The sequence below is a fragment of the Camellia sinensis genome, chromosome 8 (assembly GCF_055761805.1).
Source record: "Camellia sinensis isolate YWXY chromosome 8, ASM5576180v1, whole genome shotgun sequence".
NCBI classification, from domain to species: domain Eukaryota; kingdom Viridiplantae; phylum Streptophyta; class Magnoliopsida; order Ericales; family Theaceae; genus Camellia; species Camellia sinensis.
This window is the reverse complement of record NC_138968.1, coordinates 188,351,974-188,376,421: the sequence shown is the minus strand read 5'-3', so window position 1 is coordinate 188,376,421 and position 24,448 is coordinate 188,351,974. Positions and strand designations below refer to the sequence as shown.

General features: G+C 35.0%; 2 protein-coding genes across 2 annotated transcripts; one reads left to right on the top strand and one right to left on the bottom strand.

Annotated features, from left to right (window-relative positions):
• The first annotated feature begins 3,430 nt into the window (after positions 1 to 3,430).
• LOC114321705 (tryptophan synthase beta chain 1) lies at positions 3,431 to 7,863 on the top strand. The gene is made up of 5 exons (XM_028268910.2): positions 3,431 to 4,042; positions 4,590 to 4,946; positions 5,598 to 6,040; positions 6,140 to 6,234; positions 7,374 to 7,863. Exons 1-5 carry the CDS (start codon positions 3,758 to 3,760, stop codon positions 7,547 to 7,549), a joined length of 1,356 nt encoding a protein of 451 aa, XP_028124711.2. The 5' UTR covers positions 3,431 to 3,757; the 3' UTR covers positions 7,550 to 7,863.
• Positions 7,864 to 18,624: 10,761 nt separating this feature from the next.
• Positions 18,625 to 19,719, bottom strand: LOC145798358 (putative F-box/LRR-repeat protein At1g56400). The gene is made up of 3 exons (XM_082885886.1): positions 19,387 to 19,719; positions 19,236 to 19,284; positions 18,625 to 18,779 (listed from the first exon to the last, which is right to left on the bottom strand). Exons 1-3 carry the CDS (start codon positions 19,717 to 19,719, stop codon positions 18,625 to 18,627), a joined length of 537 nt encoding a protein of 178 aa, XP_082742012.1.
• Positions 19,720 to 24,448: the final 4,729 nt, after the last annotated feature.

Here is a 24,448-nt window from a genome sequence, read left to right as displayed (position 1 = left end):
AGTTTCTGATTCTAATAACTTGTTTTAAGTCAAAAAAGCTGATTCTAAGAAGCTGCTCCCCTCTTGCTTCTGATTATCAGTCTCTGTTGTGGACATGTTAATTCACAGTTATACTTTCAGACTTTTTTATTTTTTATTTTTTTAAAAATAGAAAAAGACAAAAATAGACTATAAAATATTATTATTATTATTTATGAGAAATATAAACAAATAGTGAATAATAAAAAATAAAAATTAATTGAAAAAGTTACTTCACAGCTTATTTAACAAACACTATTCAACAACTTAAATCTATAATCTAACAGTTATACTAAACAAATTAACAATTTCTAATTAAAGTCATAATTTATAATTTATTAAATTATAATTTATAATTTATTTTAACAATTACACCAAACAGAATCATAACTTTTGACTATATTATCAAAATAAGCCTAGTTTATTAATCAAAAAAGCTATCAACCCCACTTCCCCACATATGCCAACTCGTGGCTTCTTTCTCTCAAGAGTCGTTTGTCATTGACTAATATAGTTAATTTTTTTGTATTGCAACTTTTTTTAACTTGACTTTTTAAATCTCATTTGGTTTTTGTTTTGAGATATTTTTTGATTTTTATGAGGAAAAAAAATATAATGATTATAGATAAAAAATAATATTTTATCTTATTAATTTATATAATCTATTTTATCTTTTTATAATTTTTTAATTCCAATAAAAAAAATCAAACGAGGGCTTAATTAGATCATCAAGAGTCCTGGACCTCTTTTGACAACAAGGTTATAACTCAGGCCTCGTTTGGCAAGAGGCTATTTTAGTCAATTAGCCAAAAAGTTATTAAATTAGCCAAAAAGCCAACAACCCATACCAAAAAGTCAAAGATTCTCTTTTCTCTCTACTTTTTGCACATCTTTTCGTAATTAGCCAAAAAGTCATCCCAAACATACAAGTTTTTTTTACCTACCTTTTTAGCCAAATAGCCAAAAAGTTACTAAATTAGCCTGTTCCCAAACGAGGCCTCAGTGTATCAACTTAGGTCTCATAATCTATCTATTTTTTTTTTTTTTTTTTTTAATGAAGAAGTCAAATCTTAACCGTTCAATCATGTGACATCTCAATTTAATGTTATGCCACGTAATAAAATTTTGAACTTAAGGCAAAAAAAATTCTATAAAATCGGATAACTCACTATTTTTACTAAACATCGTAAATTGCAGACAAGTTATTGTAAAGTCATGATTTAAATGAATCTTCATTGTATAAGCCTTTTTTTAGTATTTGACTTTCAGTCACGTTTGTGTGTTTGTAGTAAAAGTTAAAATTTAATTTTTTTTATATTTAAAAACATTTAGAAAGTTGATTTTCAATTATTGGTGAAATTTCAATTCTATCTCTTATAGGTCAAAATGTGCTACATAGGTGAAGTTGTAAATATTTTAAATTGAATGGAGGTAGTTTGGTCATTTTATTGTGATTTGACATCATAAACAAATATTAGTCAAAAAAGTCAAAAGTAACTTTTTACTAACTTTTCAAATCACTTGTCTAAAAAAACTAAAAGTTTGGTTAAAAGCCAAAAAATCACTTTTTACCATCTTCCCAAAACACTCCATGATCAAAATTTTGTATACTCTCTCAATTTTAAAATATTAGTTACTTATTTTATTTTTTATTATCTCAAAATATTAATTTATTTTTAAAAATTAATAACTAAAATAATATTAAGTTCTTATTTTGTTCTTTATTTAAAAAAATTCATTAGCAATACAAAAAATACAATTATGATAATTGATATTCTCCAAAAAATATATTATTAAAGGGTAATTTTAAAAAATTAATTTTTTTAAAATGCAATAATTACATTACTAAAAAAGTTAGATTCCCCAAAAGGGACTACTCCTTACGTCCCAAAATATAAGCCACTTATTTCATCTTTTATTATTCCAAAATATTAGTTATTTTTCAAAATTAAGGACTAAAATAATATTAATTTTCTATTTTGCCATTCTTTTAAATTCATTAACAATACAAAAATTACAATTATGACAATTGATTTTTTTTAAGTATAATAATTGTACTACAAAAAAAAAAAAAAAGATTCTCCGAAAGGGACTAATCCCTTCGTCCCAAAATATTAATCACTTATTCTATTTTTCATTATTCCAAAATATTAACTCATTTTCAAAAATCAATGACTAAAATAATATTAATTTCCTATTTTGCCTTTCTTTTAAATTCACTAACAATACAAAAAATACAAATAAGACAATTGATATTCTCTAAAAAATGTACTATCAAAAAGTAATTTTAAAAAATTATTCCCTCCATTCCAAAATAATAGTCTTTTTTAGGAATCTAACTTTTTTTGGTAGTACAATTATTACACTTTAAAAATATTAATTTTTCAAAATTACCCTTTGATAGTACTTTTTTTTTTTTGAAATATCACTTGTCATAATTGTATTTTTTGTGTTATTAATGAATTTAAAAGAAATGCAAAATAGGAAATTCATATTATTTTAGTCTTTAATTTTTGAAAGGGGACTAATTTTTTGTGATAATGAAAAGCAGAATAAGGGACTAATATTTTTGGACAGAGAGAGTAATTTTTTTAAAGTGTATTGTACTACTAAAAAAAATTAAATTCTCCAAAAAAAGATTATTATTTTGAGATGGAGGAAGTATTATTTTGAGATAAAGGGAAATTTTTTTTTTTAAACCAAGTATTGATTTTTCTTTAAGATGGGATTTATAGTATTGATTTTTTTTTTTTTTCCACTGAGATAGTATTAGTATGTTAGTATAGTTAAATTATAATTGAAGAGGCTTAAACTCTTACCTCTCACTCATTACATTCTAAAGTGTAACTACTAGACCATTAAACCACACCCAATGTCTATTTGTAGTATTGATTGATGGTGACTAAATCCATTTGTCAAATACAATAATGAAAAATTATTGATTGATTCAAGAATGTTACGTGGTCATACTTTTCACTAATCACAATTTACAATCGATGGTGCTACATATATATCAATTAGTGTACTAATATGTTATGACATTATTATTGGCTCCACTCGTTACGCAAATTACAAATACTCCAAATTTCTAAAATTATACCACATCATCGGTTAGTACACTAATTAATATACCAATTAATGCATATAATATTATTCATTTACTATACCACCTTATATTTTCCAATAGTGTTACATGTACTAATTAGTGTACCAACTAGTATTATGTCATTATTATTAACCTCACCTATTATGTAAATTATAAATATCCAATACTTTTAAAATTATGTCATATCATCTATTAATATATATAAAATTATTTTATATTTTCTAATTATCCAACATAAATTTATAAATCTCAATCTTTTCGCTAATCACAACACAATTAAGAGAGACGGTGTGCAAACACCAACCAATAATTTCTCCATAATAATCCATGAACATATTAGATCCGACCAGATGTTTTATGGTCGTGCTATTTATTAGTATTATTATCTCTTTTATTTCTTTTTTTGGTAATAAATTTATTTTCAAGTTTTCATTTTTTTTTTCCGTTTAGTAAATAGAAATAAAAATTTGTTGCCTCCGATCCGACAACAACACCACTATAGCCAGGTAGCCACGTAACACGAGTCCAGATCGTCGGTCACCTTCTCCGTCGGCCTTACTGTAGCACTTCAAAACGACGTCCGCCGCGATACCCCCAGAAGTCGAAACCCACCTCTCTCTCTCTCTCTCACTCATGACCGCACTACCCTACCCTTCCTTCTTCAATCCCCTCAACTTCCCCAATTTCTCTCCCTCCCCTAGCCCTTATTCCATCTCCTCCTGTACTGACTTTCCGACTCGCCCAATGAAGCTCCAAGGCCAGAGTTTGGTTCGCCCCCGACAGCGGGTTCTCCAGATACCTGACTCGGTCGGGGGATTCGGCAAGTTTGATGGGAAGTATGTACCTAAAACCCTCAAGGACGCTCTCACCGAGCTCGAATCTGCGTTCCATTCTATCGCCGGAGACCAAGACTACCAGGTTTCTTTTGATCAAACTCTTTCAATGAATTGATTGTTTAACATTTTTTGATTCTTTTTTTTTTCCCGGTAATTTAGAGGACTGATTCACTGTTTCATTGCAGTTGTAGCATTTATTAAATTTTAGGGTTTTTGTTTTGGTTGTTGATAAAATTTAGGGTTAATAGACCAAAACTGTCCAATTGTTTTGTTCAAATAGTTGTGCTAGACTAATTCAAAAGATAGTTGTAGCAAACGAGGGTATGAAATATTGATTGATTGGAATGGATTTTACTATCGGGGTTTTTAATGTGATTGTGTAGGGGGCGTTACTTGAACACTCAATAAGCTCTCCTCTTAGAACCACTGGCAATTGATAAATTATTTTGTAGAGCAGTGGAAACACAATGAATTTTGAGTTTTCTACAAGAATTTCATGAATATTGTTAAATGGGATGATAAAGAATTGTTCTATTTGAGATTTATATGGTACTAGCATTTTGGTTCTTCTCAATTGCGGTCACTTTTGCGATGTTATTAATTTATTCTTTAACAAATTTTCATTTCAGGAAGAGCTGGATGGGGTGCTGAAAGAGTATGTTGGTAGAGAGAGCCCTCTGTATTTTGCAGAACGGCTTACTGAGCACTATAAACGTTCCAATGGCGAAGGGCCACACATTTACCTCAAGAGGGAAGATCTTAATCATACTGGTGCCCACAAAATCAACAATGCTGTGGCTCAAGCTTTGCTAGCCAAGCGCCTGGGGAAGAACCGCATTGTTGCTGAAACTGGGGCTGGTCAGCATGGAGTTGCCACTGCTATTGTATGTGCTCGGTTTGGCTTAGAGTGTGTTATTTATATGGGTGCTCAAGATATGGAAAGGCAAGCTTTAAATGTGTTTAGAATGCGGCTTCTTGGAGCTGAGGTATGTTTGTCATACCTATATCTTTTAGTTGCTTTGAATGATTTTTAGTTATTTAACCATTGTTTATTTTCATTAGATTGATGCATAATTGTCTACTCAACATACACTCAATAGTCATTTTGCGTCCATAAATAAAGTTACGAGTAACAAAGATGAAGACGCTCTCATTGGACTTTTTATTTATTTTCTATTTCTATTGCTATTGTGCAATGGTGGTCTTCATTGCAAAATTGTCTCCATCTTCAATTACAATGTTGAAGGCCCTGTAGCATTTCTGTCCCTATGATATTTTATTTCACATTTTTAATTTGCTTTTTTTTTTTTTTTTTTGTGGTTTAAACATTTTTCTTTTATCATTGTGATAGTCACGTTATTGTTAACTATAGCATTAAGTATGACCTGAATTTTGTTGAACTTTCCTTCCCTTATTTACTGTTGTGTGAGATTTCCTGTTTTCATTTGCTAAATTACCTTTGTTTTATTTAAATGTCATTGTCAATTCTGCCAAACTAGTTGTTTAGTTCACCCATTGTCAAGTGCACACTCTATCAGGTCAATTATTTGTTTGAATCAGTCTCCTTGTGTGATCCATATTACAGTTGCTTTTATGCCTATTACATCTTTTGAATAGATTCCATTTTATTACTATAGGTTAGACCAATTCATTCCGGGACAGCCACGCTGAAGGATGCTACATCAGAAGCTATACGGGATTGGGTGACTAATGTGGAATCAACCCATTACATATTGGGATCTGTTGCTGGGCCACATCCATACCCCATGATGGTTCGAGAGTTTCATGCAGTGATTGGTAAAGAGACAAAGAAACAGGCATTGGAAAAATGGGGTGGGAAACCAGACGTTCTTGTTGCATGTGTTGGTGGAGGTTCGAATGCCATGGGACTCTTCCGTGAATTTGCTGGTGATGAAGAAGTTAGGCTAATTGGTGTGGAAGCTGCAGGTTTTGGATTGGATAGTGGTAAGCATGCTGCTACCTTGACTAAAGGAGAGGTTGGCGTGCTGCATGGAGCTATGAGCTATTTATTGCAGGATGAAGATGGGCAAATAGTTGAACCCCATTCCATTAGTGCAAGGTAAAGATATCTTATTGATCTCTTATCATTTTGACTAGTGATGGTGTTTTTGCTGTATTTTGCTAACGAAATTAGTTTTCATCATTTTATGTCAAATAGACTGGATTACCCTGATGTTGGACCAGAACACACCCCTCTGAAAGATTTAGGACGTGCTGAATACTATAGCATCACAAATGAAGAGGCATTGGAAGGTATGGAAATTGCATTTACATTTTCATGATCTTTTTCCAGTTCTATATAATCAACCTCTGTTTGACTGTGATTAGTGTTCATGTGTGTATGAGTAGTTATGTTGTTGATTTTATTCTCACAGCAAAGCCTTACATCCTTTTTTACTATCTCTATCTAAGTAGCCATTCTGGTTTTTTTTCCTTTCCCTTTTAAGTGTGTGTGTGTGTGGGAGAGAGAGAGAGAGAGAGAGAGAGATTAGATGTTTAGCACTTGTGGGGAGTTGAACCCCCAACCCTCTCCTTGCAAGCACTCAATTCTTGCCCCCATTCCATTTCCAAGAATAGAACCCGATAGCTCTCCATCTCTCCTTAGGAGAGACTTGGTGGTCAAAATGTTAGCCACTTTTCTACAACCCCATGGTTCAGTAGCTTGTTACTTTCAGAAAAATTTGATCTCAGTTTCATGCTGATGTTGAAATGATGAGTCTCTATTGCTTGTCATGTTTAATTTTATGAAATGCCAACTTTGATAGATTCTATGTAGTAATGAGATATATAAATATCCTTCGAATTTTGTGTTGCTATAACATCTCTTAGGGTCATCTTCTATGGTGATTTTTCGTTTTTGATTCATAATTTTATGGGAATCTGAAGAAATAGCTCGACAATTTGATGTCTCCCAGACCTTGTAAATTCTTATTAATTGATCAGTAGGTTTTTAAACTGGACATATGGAAATTCCAGCTCAATCTTGTTGCCTGTTCCCCATTTATTTACTTCCTAAAATTCCCAGAATGTATGCCCACTATACTATTCCATGAACTCGTGTCTACACCATTTTGACTTATTTGAATATTTGAACCTTGCGGGAAGGTGCGGTAATTCCTAGCTAAAATTCGAAGAACTTGGGGATATGCTAAGCCAGCTGCTGGTATTTCTGTTATTCTTCTGCCATTAGAATTTACAAAATCTGCTACGTGATAAAAGAAATGTGACTCTTCTACCCATTTTCAACTGATTTCACAACTACTTTGTTAAGATAATTTGGCAATATTTTTTTTCTCGATCATCATTTTCAGTTATTTGCGATTTTTCTGTTCAACCCTTGTTTCCATAAGTGTTATTTATTTACTTATTTGGGTGTGTTTTTTTGCATGTAGGGTTTAAGAGATTATCTAGACTAGAGGGCATAATTCCATCTCTGGAGACATCTCATGCAATTGCATATCTGGAGAAGCTGTGTCCCACCCTGCCAAATGGAACTAAGGTTGTGCTTACCTGCAGTGGCAGAGGAGATAAGGATGTTCAGACTGCCATTAAATATTTGCAGATTTAGGGGTGCTTTGGCAATGAGGTAAAAAGCCAGCTTTTGGCTTTTTACCCATTTTAGGTCGCATCACCTCTCACATTTTTTACCCACTAAAAGACAAAATAGACTAAAAAAACCAAAAACATTAACTTGTGAAAGTTGCTTGTAAGATATATGTCATAGGACCCAGAAGGGTTTAATCCTTCTCGGGAAATGAGTTGTCTTCTTTTTTTCCAAAGGATCTGTTTTTTTTGTAGGAAGGAAAAGAAATTTTGTTCTGTTGAATTTGGATGTGATAACTTTTAATTTTAATTAGAAAATCATTATAAGTTATTACGTCACTTTTTTTATTTTTTTATATATTTTTTGGTAAAGTTAAAAAATTATTAAAATAGTCTATCCTCAAATGATAATCTACTTCAATCTTGTAAGGGAGTAGGTACAAGATTATTGTTGAAGCTGAACAATCTTGAACATGTGTCCAGTTGTCCAAGGAAGAACTCACTACAACCGGTTTCTTTTCAGAGTTTTTTTATGGATAAATCACATATAAGAGTTAAATGTTTATTAAAATTACTCTAATACTTATGATGCATATATTGTAATAAAAGTCTTGACGACATTCTTTTTTTAAGTTCCTTGTTTTAAAATTAAAACATTCAAAATTTGCATATTATACAGACAGATTTGTTAACATTGGTGGCCCAGCGTGCCAAACAACTCCCTCCTTGCATTCATCGCGTACAAAACAAGTGAATTTCATGTTGATTTGCCTAAAACACAGACAAATTGTTCTTGATTATTTTAAGAACTCTCTTCTCCACTTTTCAAGGAGAAAACAAAACCCTAATCACCTGTATAAAGTTATCTCCAGCTCATGAATATTGTATCTGCAAACAAAAAAGCTCCTGATCCAAAGAGTTGAAAAGCCCAGCCCACACGATATAAAGAAGAGGGAAACTAGAGCGATGTGGGATACATACGCACACACTCGCGATGTGGGATACATACGCACACACTCTCTTGGACCCCAACACACACTAGCTGGACAAATAGTCTACCAGTCACAGGCTCAACCAAGTTTTGATACCAAGTTGAAAAGCTTAACCCACACTTTTCTTTAAAATTCAAATATTAAGAAGAGGGAAATTAGAGCCTTATAACTAGCACAGATGGGTCAACTTCAAGCGATGTGGGACACATTCCAACACACAGTAGTAATGGATCACAAAAAAACGCATAACAAACTATTTCTCTAATCATTTATATAAATTACAAGGCATTCGTAGTGAAGTCCACATCCCAGCTCTTTTACTGCTTTGCCTATAAAAAAAATAAATAAATAACATGGTACATAAGTAAGTTTAATTTTTAGTATATTTGCAGTAAGCTACACAAAATATTTTGGGTGGCAAGCAAGGGAAACAACAAAAAATTTACGAAAGTAACAAGGTGTGTAGTCCATGAATGTCACAATTAAAGAATCATATAACAGTTGAGATCAATTATTAGACAAAATAGTGTGCACACCCCTGGGGATTAGTCGGATTTTGATCCGGACATCCTAGTGCCAATCCCAAAAAAAAAAAAAAAAATTATCAGACAAAATAGTAGGATCTGACCCATATGGATGTGGAAGGGTCCAAATTCCATTAGCCGACGAAAACAACTTCAATGAGTGGTTACAACCACATGCCCAAGATTTAAGCCTATAAAAATCTGGTAATTGGCACAACTGTGATGAATGCCATAGTTTGGTCTAATAATACTCTACATGAAGTATACATTTACAAAACTGTTTGGAGCGGCTTATACCTTTTTCCATTCTAGGAGTCTATGTTTAGTATAGTTTCTGCTTATAGCTTCAAGAAGAAACAACTTAAGCAAGTTGGAAAAAAACTGACAATCTAAAAACTGAGGAGTGATTGCTTTTCACTTCTATGTGATTATCAACTTTCCACTTAAGTAAAACTATACCAATCAGGTATACTATTGTTACAAAAATTCTCTTTGTCCTTGTGATCTTTCAGGCATACTACCACATGCCAAGACCCAAGCTTCTAAAATCTGGTAACTGGCACTATTGCCATTGAAACTGTAATTATACTATTACAAATTTGGTGTAGTACTAGTTCTGAAGATTAAGCAGTGAAATAGTAGTGTTGCCGACTACAAAATGCCTTTAGCACAAACAGCAAATCAACCATACCAAATTGCTGCCACCAGCAATTGTCAATATATAAGTCGTGTATATTATTTTGGTGTATCCCTAATTTAATGTTGTCGTCTTCACTGTAAATAAAGAAACAACAATTTTGACATAGTTCGTATTTTATAAAATTTTGACTTACAAACAAAATATTATTTTCTGCCCATTCTTTTACTTCTTCATTTAAAAAAGGAAATGAATTAAAGGGACTAATATATGGGGGCCTCTCTCGTTTGTAGTGATCCCTCGAGCATGTTTTTTATTGGGAGTATTTTGCGACGTAATCAAAAGGACGAGAATGTTTTTAATTGGGAGTATTTTGCGACGTAATTGGAAGGACATCTTTCTTTACAGAGTGCAAAGAATTGTTGTTGGAAAATGTTAGAAGTATGCAAAAGGGTTTAGTGACTGCTACTGTTAGTGGAAAAGAATGCAAAATTACTTTAAGAAATCAAATGTACTTTTGGATAGTGTTGTTTAGTAGTAGTCTAGGAGCCCTAAAATAAAGGCCCGGTTTGGTTGATGTTATTTCCCTCCTTACTGTAAGGAGGAAGATGGCTCCGTTTGATTTAATTTTTGAAAAGAGTTTTGAGTTATATTTTAAAAGAGTTTGAAAATTTGTTTGGTTATGAGTTTTGAAAATAATTTTGGGATGATTTGTTTTTTTTTTTTTTTTGTAATCGAATAGATGGGTGTGAGAGAAAATTTAATTGATTAATGTGTAGAATGTAAGAGAATGAGAGAAAAAGTAATTGATTGATTTATTAATAAATAAATAGAAAAAAAAGGAGGAGAGATGAGAGGAAAAAAAAAAAACAATTTTCAAAATAGTTTTGAAAATTTATTAACCAAACATTTCTTTTTGATTTTTTTGATTCAAATATTAATTTAAAAACTCGACCAAAACACTACCTCAATCTTTCTATTTATTCATTAACATACAGACAAGTGACAAGAACTTTAATACAATTTTGTCCATCCATCTTGTTAGCCACTCAAACAAAGATAAGTCTTAACGGGATAATTTCATTTTCACTTAATTTTCAAAGAAGGAAGGGTCATTTGGAGACAAGCAGGCAACTTTCAGATGTACAGCTATCAATGATCGACGTCAAAACTCAATTCATAGAAAGAAGGACCAATTACCTGGGAATACTAAGGATTGCGATGGCTGCTCCAAGAGCATTGATGGTTGGACAGGAGTGTGGAAGATGATGATAGAGGAGACAATGACAGATATACGTTTTGTTAATATATAATGTAATATCATGTAATATATCATATGTATATAGTATAATAATAATATAGTATATGATCAGATATAGTATAATAATAATATATAATAGTATATGATCAGATATAGAGCATAGGGATAGGAATCCTTTCTTCTTTCGGTGGTAAAGTAGAAACACCACTCACCACTTCTCCATTATGCTTCATTATTATGTCTTCTTCTCTTTAGGTGCTTTCTCTATAAGTAAGCATTCCTTTTGTAACCAATAGATACAACATTTTCACAATATCAATTCAGATATTTTACATATCTCTCATGGTATCAGAGCGCAGGTGTTTTGCCTAGTCTCTACATTTTTCTTTTCTACGCAGACTGCTGTGCCTCTCGTCTGCATCACAGACTGTTGCATATCTCGATCTTCTCTGTTTTTCTTATTAGACCACACCAGTCTCTTCGTCTCCTCACGACGAAACCACCGCCACAAAATTCATTACCAGCCGAGGTTCCACGCGCCTCCACGCGCCTCCAGAACTTCCGGCCACGCGCAGCCTCGTTCTTCGACGAGCTCTACGCGCCTCATACACTGTCCCGCGCTACTGTGCGCCGCGGCCTCCTCTGCTAACGTGAGCCGCGTGTTTCTGACGTCAGCCGATGTCAGCCCTAGCGCTTTTGTGCGCCGCCTGCTGTTCTCTGCTAACGTGCACCGCGCACCTCTCTGCTAACGTGCGCCGCGCCTGTGACATTAGCCCTGTCGACCGTGACATCATCTGTTTGACCGGATTTGTTGACCAGACTACTCCACTCACTTTGACAAGCCAATTTAGTGCCTTTCTGGCCCTATTTTTTGGTCAGTTCACTCTATTCCTACTAATTTCGACCTTCTGAATTCACTGGTACCCTCCGATTTTTTCAATTCTACCTCGAAAGTACGATTTTGCCCTCATGGATCGCCTCGACTCCTCTAATCATCCTATTTCCGTTGTTCTTGACGGGACTAACTATGTCTTATGGGCCCAAGCTATGTCTGGATTTCTCAAAGGAAAGAAACTTTGGCGCATCATCACTGGGGATGTGTGCAAACCCATCCCCGCAACCACCGAAACCGCTGCCACCACGGACTCCGCTGCCAAATATATCGATCGTCTGGAGGATTGGGATAGTAAAAACTATCAGATCATTACCTGGTTTCGCAATACTTCTATTACATCTATCAGCCTTCAGTTTGGTCGGTTTCAACTTGACTCTACTTCCTCTCCTGCCAAGGACATCTGGGATTTTTTACAAGAACGCTATCAGACTACTGGCCTTGCTCACCAATATCAGCTTCTGAGTCATCTTCACCGTATGCGCCAAGAAACAACTCAGACCATTAATGATTTCCTCTCCCAAATGTATTATGTTTGGGATCAGCTCGCTCTTTCTGAACCTCTATGGGATTGTACTAAGGATGCTACCTTGTTTACTACTTACCGTGACCAACATCGCTTGGTTCAGTTTCTCATGGCTCTTACTTCCCGTTTTGAGCTCGTACGCGCCTCTCTCCTCCATCGCACTCATTTACCCACTCTTGAGCAAGCAATTTCTGAACTCCTGTCCGAGGAAACTCGGTTTGGTACTCTCCATCCGCACCCTGTGGACTCTGTTCTTGCTACTCCCCAGACTCGGAGTTCTCCTTCCCCACCTTCACCACAGAAGTCACCTTTCAAGCAGTCAACTTCACCACAGAAGTCACCTTTCAAGCAGTCAACTTTCTGAAACTACTGTCAAAATCGCAGTCTTCCGTCGACTCATCTTCTGGTTAATTGTCCTGTTCGCCTCTGCCGGTTTTGCAACAAGACTGGTCCTGGTCATCTCCAGCAAGATTGCTTCCGCAATCCCGCCCGTGCTTCTCGCAACAACTCCCATCGTTCTGGGACTCCGTTTAAATCACTCCCTGCTCAACACACTGCTGCTGCTGCCTCAGAGGATTTACCTCCCCCTGTCCCTATAGATCCTTCAACTCCAGTCTTCTCTCACACAGATGTCGAAGCCATGTTTCAACATTTTTGGCACAAATCCGGTACCCCTTCCTCTCCTGCCTTGTCTGTCACCGCAGGTAACACTTCCTGGTACTTTGACTCAGCTTGTTGTAATCACATGACCTTTGACTCTACTATTTTTACTCCTATCTCTTTTACTCCTCATGTTCCTTCTATCCATACTGCTGATGGGTCTCTTCTGTCTGTAAGTCATGTTGGTTCTGTTTCCACCTCTCACTTATCTTTATCCCATGTCTATCTTATGCCTGCTCTCACTTTAAATCTTATCTCCATTAGTCAATTATGTGAGCATAGTCTAACTGTTACCTTTTCTCATACTGGTTGTTTGGTGCAGGACCCTCGGACGGGGCAAACCCTTGGGATAGGCCGTAAGCATGGACGCCTCTACGAACTTATCCATCTTCATGTTCCGGATTCCCCTCAGATCACAGCTCCTACCACTGCTCCTCGTTTATCTCCTTTTCAGCTTTGGCACTGTCGTTTAGGCCATCTTTCTGCTGGTCGTTTAAAAACTTTAATTTCTAGTGGTCATTTAGGTCCTGTCAGTTCTGATGCTTTAGATTGTGTGTCCTGTCAACTTGCTAAACAACCTGCTTTGTCGTTTAATAAAAGTGACTCTGTTTCTCTTGCACCATTTGATCTCATCCATTCTGATATTTGGGGACCCTCTCCTACTCCCACTATGGGCGGAGCCCGCTATTTTGTTGTTTTTATTGATGATTTTTCCCGTTTTACATGGTTGTTTCTTATGAAAACTCGCTCTGAACTCAAACAACTTTATTACAATTTTGCTACAATGGTTAACACACAATTTTCTAAAACTATTAAAATTTTTCGCTCCGACAATGCCATGGAATATAAAGATTTTGACTTTCTTTCCTTTCTTCAGAGTCATGGTACTCAACCTCATCGTTCCTGTCCTGGTACGTCTCAACAAAATGGACGTGCCGAATGGAAACATCGGCATATTCTTGACACTACTCGTGCTCTTCTCCTATCTTCCTCTTGTCCGGAACAGTTTTGAGGCGAGGCAGCTCTCACTGCTGCTTACACTATCAATTGTGTCCTTACACCTGTCATTCATAATCACACTCCTTATGAGCGTCTGCATGGCACCCGTCCTCCTTACACCAACCTTCGGGTCTTTGGCTCTGCCTGTTTTGTTCTTCTCCAACCTCATGAACGTACCAAACTTGAACCTCGTTCCCGCCTTTGTTGCTTCTTGGGTTATGGTATTGAACATAAAGGGTATCGTTGTTGGGATCCTCTCTCCCAACGGCTTCGTATCTCTCGTCATGTAGTCTTTTGGGAACACAAAATGTTTTCCTCTCTCTCTCTCTTCCGTTTGTCCGTTCCCTCACCCTCTCTCTTTTTTACTGATCCTTCCACCGATCTGTTTTCTGATGATCTTACTCCACCACCCAAGCCAGCCTCTCTTGAGTTTTCTGATCCGCCTTCTCCACCGCCCCTGCCCGCTTCTCTCGAGATCGCCTTGCCTGCTGGTCTGTCCCATGCCCCTGCTCCCTCTGATGGTCCTGCTCTTACTTCCTCGGGCTCCCCCCCTCCTGATGAGTCCCTTCTTCTGGCTCCTCCTCCGTCTGCTCGACCACGCCGGGTAACCCAACCTTCTACTCGTCTTCGTGACTTTATTGTTGGTTCTACTGCTTTTTCTACTTATGAACCGACCTCCTATCGTGAGGCTCGCTCTAATCCTCTTTGGCAGCAAGCTATGACTACTGAATTGCAGGCTTTAGCCAAAACTCATACTTGGGACATTGTTGATCTTCCTCCTGGAAAATCTGCCATTGGCTGCAAATGGGTATACAAAATCAAGACTTGTTCTGATGGTTCTATTGAGCGCTACAAAGCCCGCCTTGTTGCCAAAGGCTTTAACCAAGAATATGGTATTGACTATGAAGAGACCTTTGCTCCTGTTGCTCGTCTCACCTCTGTTCGCAGCTTACTTGCTGTTGCTACCTCCCGCCAATGGGATCTTTATCAACTGGACGTCACCAATGCTTTTCTTAATGGTGATCTTCTCGAGGAGGTATACATGCAACCTCCCCCTGGGTCTACTTATCCACCTCATAAAGTCTGCAAACTTAAGCGTGCCTTATACGGTCTTAAACAAGCTCCACGCGCTTGGTTTGCCAAGTTCAGCTCTACTATTCATGACTGTGGTTTCACCTCCAGCTCTTATGATACTGCTCTTTTTATCCGGAAAACAGCTCACGGGACCACCCTGCTTTTACTTTATGTGGATGACATGATTATCACCGGTGATGATATTAATGGTATTCTTCTCCTTAAACAGTTTCTTAGCCATCATTTCGAGATGAAAGACCTTAGTCCTCTCAGCTATTTCTTGGGTCTTGAAATCTTCCATGATTCTACGGGTTCTTTTATCTCTCAGGCTAAGTATACCTCTGATCTTCTCACCCGTGCTGGTCTTACGGATTGCAAGACTGCCTCCACTCCCCTCGAGCCTCAGAGTCGTCTTACACCTCTTGATGGCACTCTTCTCTCTGATGCTACCTTATATCGTCAGCTGGTTGGCAGTCTTGTCTATCTCACTGTTACTCGTCCTGATATTGCCTATGCTGTTCATATTGTCAGCCAGTTTATGTCGGCTCCTCATACCCCTCATTATGCTGCCTTAATTCGTATCCTTCGGTATCTCAAAGGCACCCTGTTTCATGGTCTTCATTATTCCGCCCGCTCCTCTCTCCAGCTTCGTGCTTTTTCCGATGCTGATTGGGCTGGAGATCCTACTAACCGCCGGTCTACTACTGGGTTCTGCTTTTTTCTGGGTGATTCTCTTATTTCTTGGCGCAGCAAGAAACAATCTCTTACTGCTCGTTCCAGTACTGAGGCCGAATACGGTGCTCTTGCTGATACTACTCAGGAGCTTCTCTGGCTTCGTTGGCTTCTTGCTGATCTGGGTGTTACCTCATCTGGTGCTACTGACCTTTTTTGTGACAATCACAGTGCTCTTCAAATTGCTCACAATGATGTTTTTCATGATCGCACCAAGCACATTGAGATTGACTGTCATTTTATTCGTCAACACGTTACTCGTGGTACTGTTCATCTCCTTCCGATCTCTTCTGTTGATCAACCTGCTGATATCTTCACCAAAGCTCATTCTCCTGGCCGCTTCATTGAACTTGTCTCCAAACTCCAGTTGGTCAATGTTTTTCCACCTTGAGTTTGAGGGGGGCTGTTAATATATAATGTAATATCATGTAATATATCATATGTATATAGTATAATAATAATATAGTATATGATCAGATATAGTATAATAATAATATATAATAGTATAAGATCAGATATAGAGCATAGGGATAGGAATCCTTTCTTCTTTCGGTGGTAAAGAAGAAACACCACTCACCACTTTTCCATTATGCTTCATTATTATGTCTTCTTCTCTTTCGGTGCTTTCTCTATAAGTAAGCATTCCTCTTGTAACCAATAGATACAACATTTTCACAATATCAATTCAGATATTTTACATATCTCTCACGTTTCATGGTGCTTTCGATGCTAAATGTCAAGGGAGATATCTCGTCTAGGGACATGTATGTCACAACCCAATCTTGGTAAGGTATCTCAATGCTAAAGCACCTGTACACAATAATCACATATATAATTCTTATATCACATCATCAATAGTGCATAAGATCTTTCGATTGGCCAACATATATTAGATGATCCATTTAAAGACAAAAATATCATCATGCTACTAAGATCACTATCCCAAAAATAAAATGTACTATTCATGAATCCATCAATACATATAACTACATAAAGCAAATATTTACAATCAACCTCCTTCATAAAAACAAAGGATAAAATTACATCCTAGAGTGACCCTAAGCAAAAACCTTAACTACAAAATGCCCACATTTGATCCTCAGAAACTCTAATCTTCACACAAAAGGCTAGGAATTTGAAAAAAAATGAATTTAAAAAGAATGAGCTAGAGCCCAATGAGTATACCAATCTCATGGAGTTATAAAACTTGTTCCTTCCAATTGGGTTCAAAATAAAGATAATAAACACAAAAGTTTAATTGGACTGAAATTTATACAAATTGAAAAAAATTGCATGAATCATTATCAAGATTTTTTCAAAGAATCTCACAATGCAGGAAAAATACATTTAAATAAGAAAAGTAAACAAAAATATAACTTTTCAAAACATTAAGATTTCATGTCCATCATATGAACCACTACATAGCCTTAGGGTCGGTCGCGTTACCTCTTGACTTAGGTGGTTACAGTACTGTTACCCAAAACATAACCATAGGAACATAACTCATGTCATCATAGCACTTCAATTCTCATTTCAAAGTTTCGGTCCCCAAGACACCTTATGTACAACGACCCTTATGGTCCTTAAAACATTTCCAAGACTCCAAAGCATTTCGGCCCTTATGCCCCAAAGGAAGCTATATTCAGTTATATGATCAATAAAAATAAATACTCTAGCATGACGTTTCATTGTCATTTAATCATCATCATCATAAATTTTGAGAGATTCAACTTAAATAAATTCTCATAAAAATTAATGCTTCATTATACAAATGAAATCATATATTTATTTAAACTCAACCTTTGACCTCAATAAATTTATAAATTTTCTTCTTATACATATATCATGATAAAATGTGTTACATCCTTTAAATCAAAAATATTTTCAAGCTTTGTATTAAAGATAGAGATAAGGTAAATTTTCATGGTAAGTATACTCATCTCCAAAATAGCAAAAACGTAAATTTGAAACCCTACAAGTTAATTCCCAAGAGGTGCAGAGATGCATTTCTCCAATCCTCCCACTGTTCTTTAGTTGAAAGCAAGCAATAATAATTTTAATTATGAAATTTCTTCTATAGGATTTTAAATGGAACAAAAAAATGATTCAGTACATTAGAAATCAGATGGCCTCTTCAATCAAATAAACTAAGTGCAAGTTACTGTCACAAATGGCCTGATAACAATTGGAATTACAAGATAGGATTAATATTTTATAGCTATTTCTGTAATTATCTTCAAAAGGTTGGACAAAATAGGTCATGTAACATAGCTACATCCTGCAAGACAAGAATTTTTTACCTTGTGTATGAATAAGTAAGCACCACCATGGAAATTACAAAAAATACAAAGTAGAATACAAACAATGGGTACAAAGCAATCATAGTTGGTAGTTGTCATATGGTTACCAAATAAACTGGGGTCCAATTTGTGCAAGAGCATTTTGCCATCCAACTGCCCACATCTGTGGTCCCTCGACAGCAATTGCAAATGGCGTGAGAATCAAGAGAGACAACAGAGATAGACATGCATAGTAGTTCATTCCACCAACTGACTTCCCCTTCATACCCTTCTTTGAAAATATGTTGCGAAATACGAATGTCAAGTTTGATATCAAGGCCCACATAAATCCTGAAATTGACAAACAACAACCAAAGTAAAGGCATGAAGCAACAAAACCCTAATGCAACCAATATCTCTGAGTAGGTCATAAAGAATATCAATATATTCACTGAACTCAGCCTCAAATCCAAAGTCTAGATCAGCCTCCACCAAGGCATTCAAGTAATCTGTCATAAAACCATTCATTGCCCAGAATACTTGACGAAGAACAACTTTGGAGTCTCAATGCTGATCCCATTTTCAAGACTCCAGCACTTGTCAATCACCAAAGTTCTCAGCCTTGCCACAGAAATATTAAGGTTCTCCAGATTCCAACACTTCTTCAAACTCAAACTCCCTAGTAATCGACAGTTCGATAACAATACGTTAAAAGAAGTAGTTGACAGTTGAATCCACACTAGAGAAAGACTCGTCAGAGCACTGAAGTTGACGAACTGAGAAACCCTAAATTTGCATGCAAACAACTTCAAAGATTTGAATAGCTCTTTGTGTTCATAAACACATGGAGGCAATTCAGACAAATCAACATGGTTATTGTGGGTATTGATTTCCGACCACACAACCAAATGGGGAACTCAGCTGGAGAGTACCAATAAAATAGATTAAGCCCGAACAATCGGTCACAGAAAGATAAGACTCCAGCGGTTGTTCGTCCACCTGGGGACACTCCGACGATCAAGTCAGTACTTAGTTATCTTTCAAAGATAGCAAACAGTGCTTAACTCACTAGACAGAACACAAAAAGCGTACCTTAATCCCACGATGGTGCCTTACTTTTGTAGCCAGCACTAACTTGATCCCTGTAGAAGCCTAGCTTCAATAGACTCTGGCTCAATGCTTATCTGGGACTCTCAATTAGATAGAGATAAACTCCTTAAGAGTTTTATCTTTATCCATACTGAGATCCTCCTCCATTCTAGGACTCTTATCCCTTATTCGCTCACCTTAGATTCTGGTATCTCCACAGATAACCTCTGCCTAGCCGAGATCATCTCGGCGTATATCCAAGCCACGTGGCATCTCAACTGACACGTCAACGTCACCTTGGCCTCATGCTGCCATTCACAAAATATGTCTCTACAATTATTATCAAGATCAAGATCAAAATCTTGTTGATCCCATGTTGGTTCTGAGAAGTCAAGTTCAAGAAATTTTGCATTATGACCAATGGCGAATTGAACAAAATTTTGCATGGCCTCCACATAGTTCTCGGGATGTGAAAATGAGAGGCGAAACTTATCCACATTCACTGGGCGAAAACCTTGAATGAACTGCATTGAGAAATCGATGAAACCCCTTCTCTGATTCCCTATAGTTTCTTCGTTGGATTGATCATTTTGTGGTTTTACAAAGAGGGTTTCGTCGAGTTATATGTTCTTGGTCTCGTGCCAGAGGAATTGCCATCACTTGGACAAGGTTGATGTTCTTGCCGCATCTTTGAAGGGCAAGAAAGAGATGATTATGAGGATGAGTGAGCCTGTCAAGTATGAGAACATGTTTGGATTGTTGTTTTTGTTCGCCATGATGCAGGAGTGTGTATGTGTGGGGAAGTCTGTGTGTTGTTGCAAGAAAGTTGATGAGAGTGTGTGTATATATAATGAGTGAATCGTTGCAAAACAAAAACCAAGAGTTGCTTACATATATTAGCAGGTGACACACGCGATAAGTGTGTAATTCAGATAACTAATAATAAAAATAAATAATAAAGAATTTAATATCATAATATATATGTTATTCAAGTGATAAGTATATTCTTAATGAAACCCAAGATCTTGGGTTCAAAATTTACTTATGTTGTGTATAATAATTTTTTTATTTTAGCATATATAAAATTACAACATGGCATCAATAGAAGAATATTTCACTAAACTAATTTAGACTTTCACTTAATAATAGTATAAATATATGTTTGGTTTGAAGGAAAGTGATGGTTCGGTTATTATAGTTGGGGTTTGAATTTGAATCTTGAGTGGACTATTTTTAAAGAGGCAATTTCAGTTAATTGCATGTTTTGAAAAATTAATATAAATAAATGGAAATTTTATAAATATTTATTATTTATATTAATAATTATAATTATAATTATAATTTTTTTTCATGAATTTGTAATAAATTTTTAAAATTATCACTGTAATTTTTCCACTTTTAAACCAATTATAATTAATAATTGGGAAACTGTTTCCACCATTGTATGTTAATGCAGAAATTACACATTTTTGAAGTCTTAAAATTTAACAGTCACTCAAGTTTTGTATTTATTCAACTGTACGGTTAAAAATCTGAATTATTATAAGGATACTAAAATTTGCTTACAAATTTGTTAGAATAGTGAATTGTGGAGAGATTTAATTTGGGACTAGTTTCTTTTTGGTCTGAAATCGGACCGGAGAGGTGATGTCCAGTTCATTGGATTTATTTTTAGATCTCATTTTGATGATTCAAATCGTCCACATTTTAAGATTCATTGCGTATATCATTCTTACAAAAAATCAAGTCAATTAGATAATGACAATCACATATTTAGATTAGTTTTGTATAAAAAAAATAGACGATGAAAAAATTAACAGTTCATACAAAATTGATTTGTACACGTAGTTTATGTTATTCAATTGATTTAATTTTTTATATGAATAATATATTTGATGAATCTTAAAACGTAAACGGCTTAAATAATTGAAACAGATCCAAAAAATGAACCCAACTGACCGGATTGAACTGTTTAGTTTGACTTCGTGCCGGAGATAGTCCAAATCTATTTAATTATTATATTGTGGATCCATAACTTAGATGAATCTCAACCGCATACAATTATATTTTTGAACAAATTTCTAAATGGGTGGGGTTTATGAGAGACGAATCTGGATCCTCCGTCGCCCTTTCTTGCAGCGCATCCCTGTCGCCCTCCAAAACGACGTCGTTTTGGAAGGGTTTTTTTTTTTTTTCCTTTTCTTTTCTTTTCTTCTTCTTCTCACTGATAACTCTCTCTCTCTCTCTCTCTCTCTCTCACAGTCGGTTCTCAGTGCCCAAGTCATGGTTTTGGGTATGGTGAGCTTGGTGGTGATTGATTAGCAATGGTGGATTGAAAATCTGAGGCTTCACATCTGAGCATTCAAGTGGTGGCTGCTGTTGTTGTCATTGCTGCGGTGGGTTGTAATTTGAGGGTTTGGAAGCTTGTAATTTGTGAGAATTGGTGTGTTTGGGGGGAGAGAAAGTTTCTTATTCTTAATAGAGCCCATAAAATTCCCAACACTTGAAACCATGTCTAACCCAAAACCTTGATCTACAACCCCAAAACTGCCAAATCTTTCAGAATATATATATATATATATATTTTAACATTTCTATTTGGCTTTTTCCAGATTTGAAAAAATAATACAAGTAATCTGTGTAGATTTGATTTTACAGCTATGGTAATTTTTTTCAACACAGCTATGGTAATCTTTCTGAATTAGATTTGTAGATATGTTTGAATCAGGTTTCCAGATCTGTAAAAATCAGGTTTCCATATCTGGAAAAAAATGGTAAATTTGTTGATCTAAATTTGTTTTTTTTCAAATTTTTGGTGAAAAATCTGTGGATCTGCAGAAGATTTGTTTTCATCATGAAAAATCTGTGGATCTGCAGAAGATGATGAAGAGAAAAAAGAAAAAATTTGTTGATGAAAAATCTGTAGAAAAACGCAGAAAAAAAAAATTGTTGATCTAAATTTGTTTTTTTTCAAATTTTTGGTGAAAAATCTGTGGGTCTGCAGAAGATTTGTTTTCATCATGAAAAATCTGTGGATCTGCAGAAGATGATGAAGAGAAAAAAGAAAAAATGTGTTGATGAAAAATCTGCAGAAAAAAGAAAAAAAAATTTACTTGTATTAATGGTTTGCTGATTGATTCTGAATCTATGATGCTCAAGTTTTTTTTTTTATATATGTACATAGCCGCCGCCCAAAGAAGAAGACAGGGTTGAGGTTGAAGTAGGAGGGCTTGGGCTTCGGATGGTATCCAGGACAGAGGTAGGCTCAGTGAGAAGAAGAAGGAAAGAAAAGAAAAAAAAAAAAACCCTCCAAAACGACGTCGTTTTGGAGGGTGACAGGACGCGCCGCAGGAAAGGGCAACGGAGGATCCGGGTTCTATGAGAGACACTTGTCTCAGGAGTCTCAAGTTTTTTTCATTTGAGAAACTAATGATGACCCAAAATTTCTTTTTAACTGTGTGGATACAAAGCTATATTATTATTAAGTGAATGGTTAAATTAATTTAGTGAAATTTTTTTTCCTCATATCACGTGATAATTTTATATATATTAAAATAAAAAATTTATTATACACAGTGTTAACAAGTTTTGAACTTAAGATCTTAGATTTCATTAAAAATATATTTATTACTTAAGCAACATACATATTATAATATTAAATTCTTTATTATTTATTTTTATTATTAATTATCTGAATTACACACGCATCACATGTGTCGCTCGCTAATTCAGATTATAAATATACAAAGAAAAAGAGCTCCTCTCAAGATTTTGAGAAAAAATGGGCTCGTTTGAAAATTTATCTAGTTTAGTTGTGTTTGGAAAATTGACTATTGTAATAGGTTTTAATTTTTAACTATTTTAATAGGCTAAAGAACTTGTGTTTGAGAAGATGGTTGAATTTTTTTATAGTTAGATGTGATGTTTGTGAGAGAAAAAGTGAAATGATTAGGAGTTTGATGTGATACTTTTTCTTATTGATTATTTTAATCTATTTTGTCTTTTAGTCCTATTTTAGCCTAAAAACCAAAAAAACCAAACAACCCCTAGTATGACTAAAAGGCCCTGTTTGTTTTCTTCTATCACAATCCACTCTGGACTATGAATGATGAACAATAAATATGCCTCATGTTTGTTTTGGTTTTGGAACTGCGGATTCGTAGTCCCTTTCAGACTACGATAGGTATTGGCGAGGGTATTGTTAGTCTGACCGAGGAGGTGGTATTAGAAAATAGTCTGTTTGGTTTAGGGTGTTACCGATCGTCTACAAAGACTTCCGGACGGTCAACTAGTCAACTGCAATTTATTTATTTATTCATTTTTCACATGCTAGGTATTTTTTTTTTAACATTAATGTTTAATTTTTTGTTAAGTAAAAATCATAATTTAATTTGTTTTATTATTTTTTATTTATTTAATTTAATAATCTTTACATTAACAACTATCATTAAAATAAATATAATTTTATTAATCTCCTCACTATAAATCATCTCTATTTTATCTCTAAAAACAAACAGAGTTATGTTTAAGATGATAATTGACATTTTTTTATAATTAATTTGATAATTATAAAAAAATAAAATAAAATAGTTACAACTTAAATATTATATTTTATTTTATTAATGAAAAAAAAGTTATCAACCCAACCTCCCCACACATTCCAACTCGTGGCTGTTTTTCTCTTAATTAGATCTTCAAGTGTCCTAGATCTCTTTTGACAACAACTTTATAACTCAGTTTATCAACTTAGGCTTTTCAGAGATAGAATAGAAGGGATTTATAATAAAGAGATTAATGGTAAAAGGATTAAGTAAAATTATATTTATTTTGATGATAGTTATTAGTGTAAGAATTGTTAAATTATTTTTATATAAAATAATAAATCAAATAAAAAAATATAAAAAATTAAACATTAATATTTTTAAAAAATTCTCAATATGTAAAAATAAAAAAAAATTATAAAAAATTCTAATCCCCTTACTATTTTTCTAATACCACATCCACCTCCACCTCCTCCATCTCCATCCCCCTTCCAATCTCCATCTATAACCCCTCCTCCATCCTAATCCCTTCCCCAACTCTACAAACAAACACAACACTATATAATCCTACCTCCATCTTAATCCCCTCCCATCCATTACACCCAAAACAAACGGGGCCCAAGGTCACACAATTTATTTATTTTTTAAACCTTTTTTAATTAAAAAAATCAAATCTTAACCATTCAATCATGTGACAACTCAATTTAATGTTATGCCA

Excerpts from the sequence above, each read along its gene's own strand:
- LOC145798358 (XM_082885886.1), bottom strand. The coding sequence starts at position 19,719 with ATGCAGTTCATTCAAGGTTTTCGCCCAGTGAATGTGGATAAGTTTCGC. Across the intron at positions 19,285-19,386 it reads TGGAGATACCAGAATCTAAG|ATAAGCATTGAGCCAGAGTC; the intron begins GTGAGCGAATAA and ends TGAGAGTCCCAG. Across the intron at positions 18,780-19,235 it reads TAGGCTTCTACAGGGATCAA|GGAGTTTGAGTTTGAAGAAG; the intron begins GTTAGTGCTGGC and ends GTCGATTACTAG.
- LOC114321705 (XM_028268910.2), top strand. The coding sequence starts at position 3,758 with ATGACCGCACTACCCTACCCTTCCTTCTTCAATCCCCTCAACTTCCCC. Across the intron at positions 4,043-4,589 it reads CCGGAGACCAAGACTACCAG|GAAGAGCTGGATGGGGTGCT; the intron begins GTTTCTTTTGAT and ends TTTTCATTTCAG. Across the intron at positions 6,041-6,139 it reads CCCCATTCCATTAGTGCAAG|ACTGGATTACCCTGATGTTG; the intron begins GTAAAGATATCT and ends TATGTCAAATAG.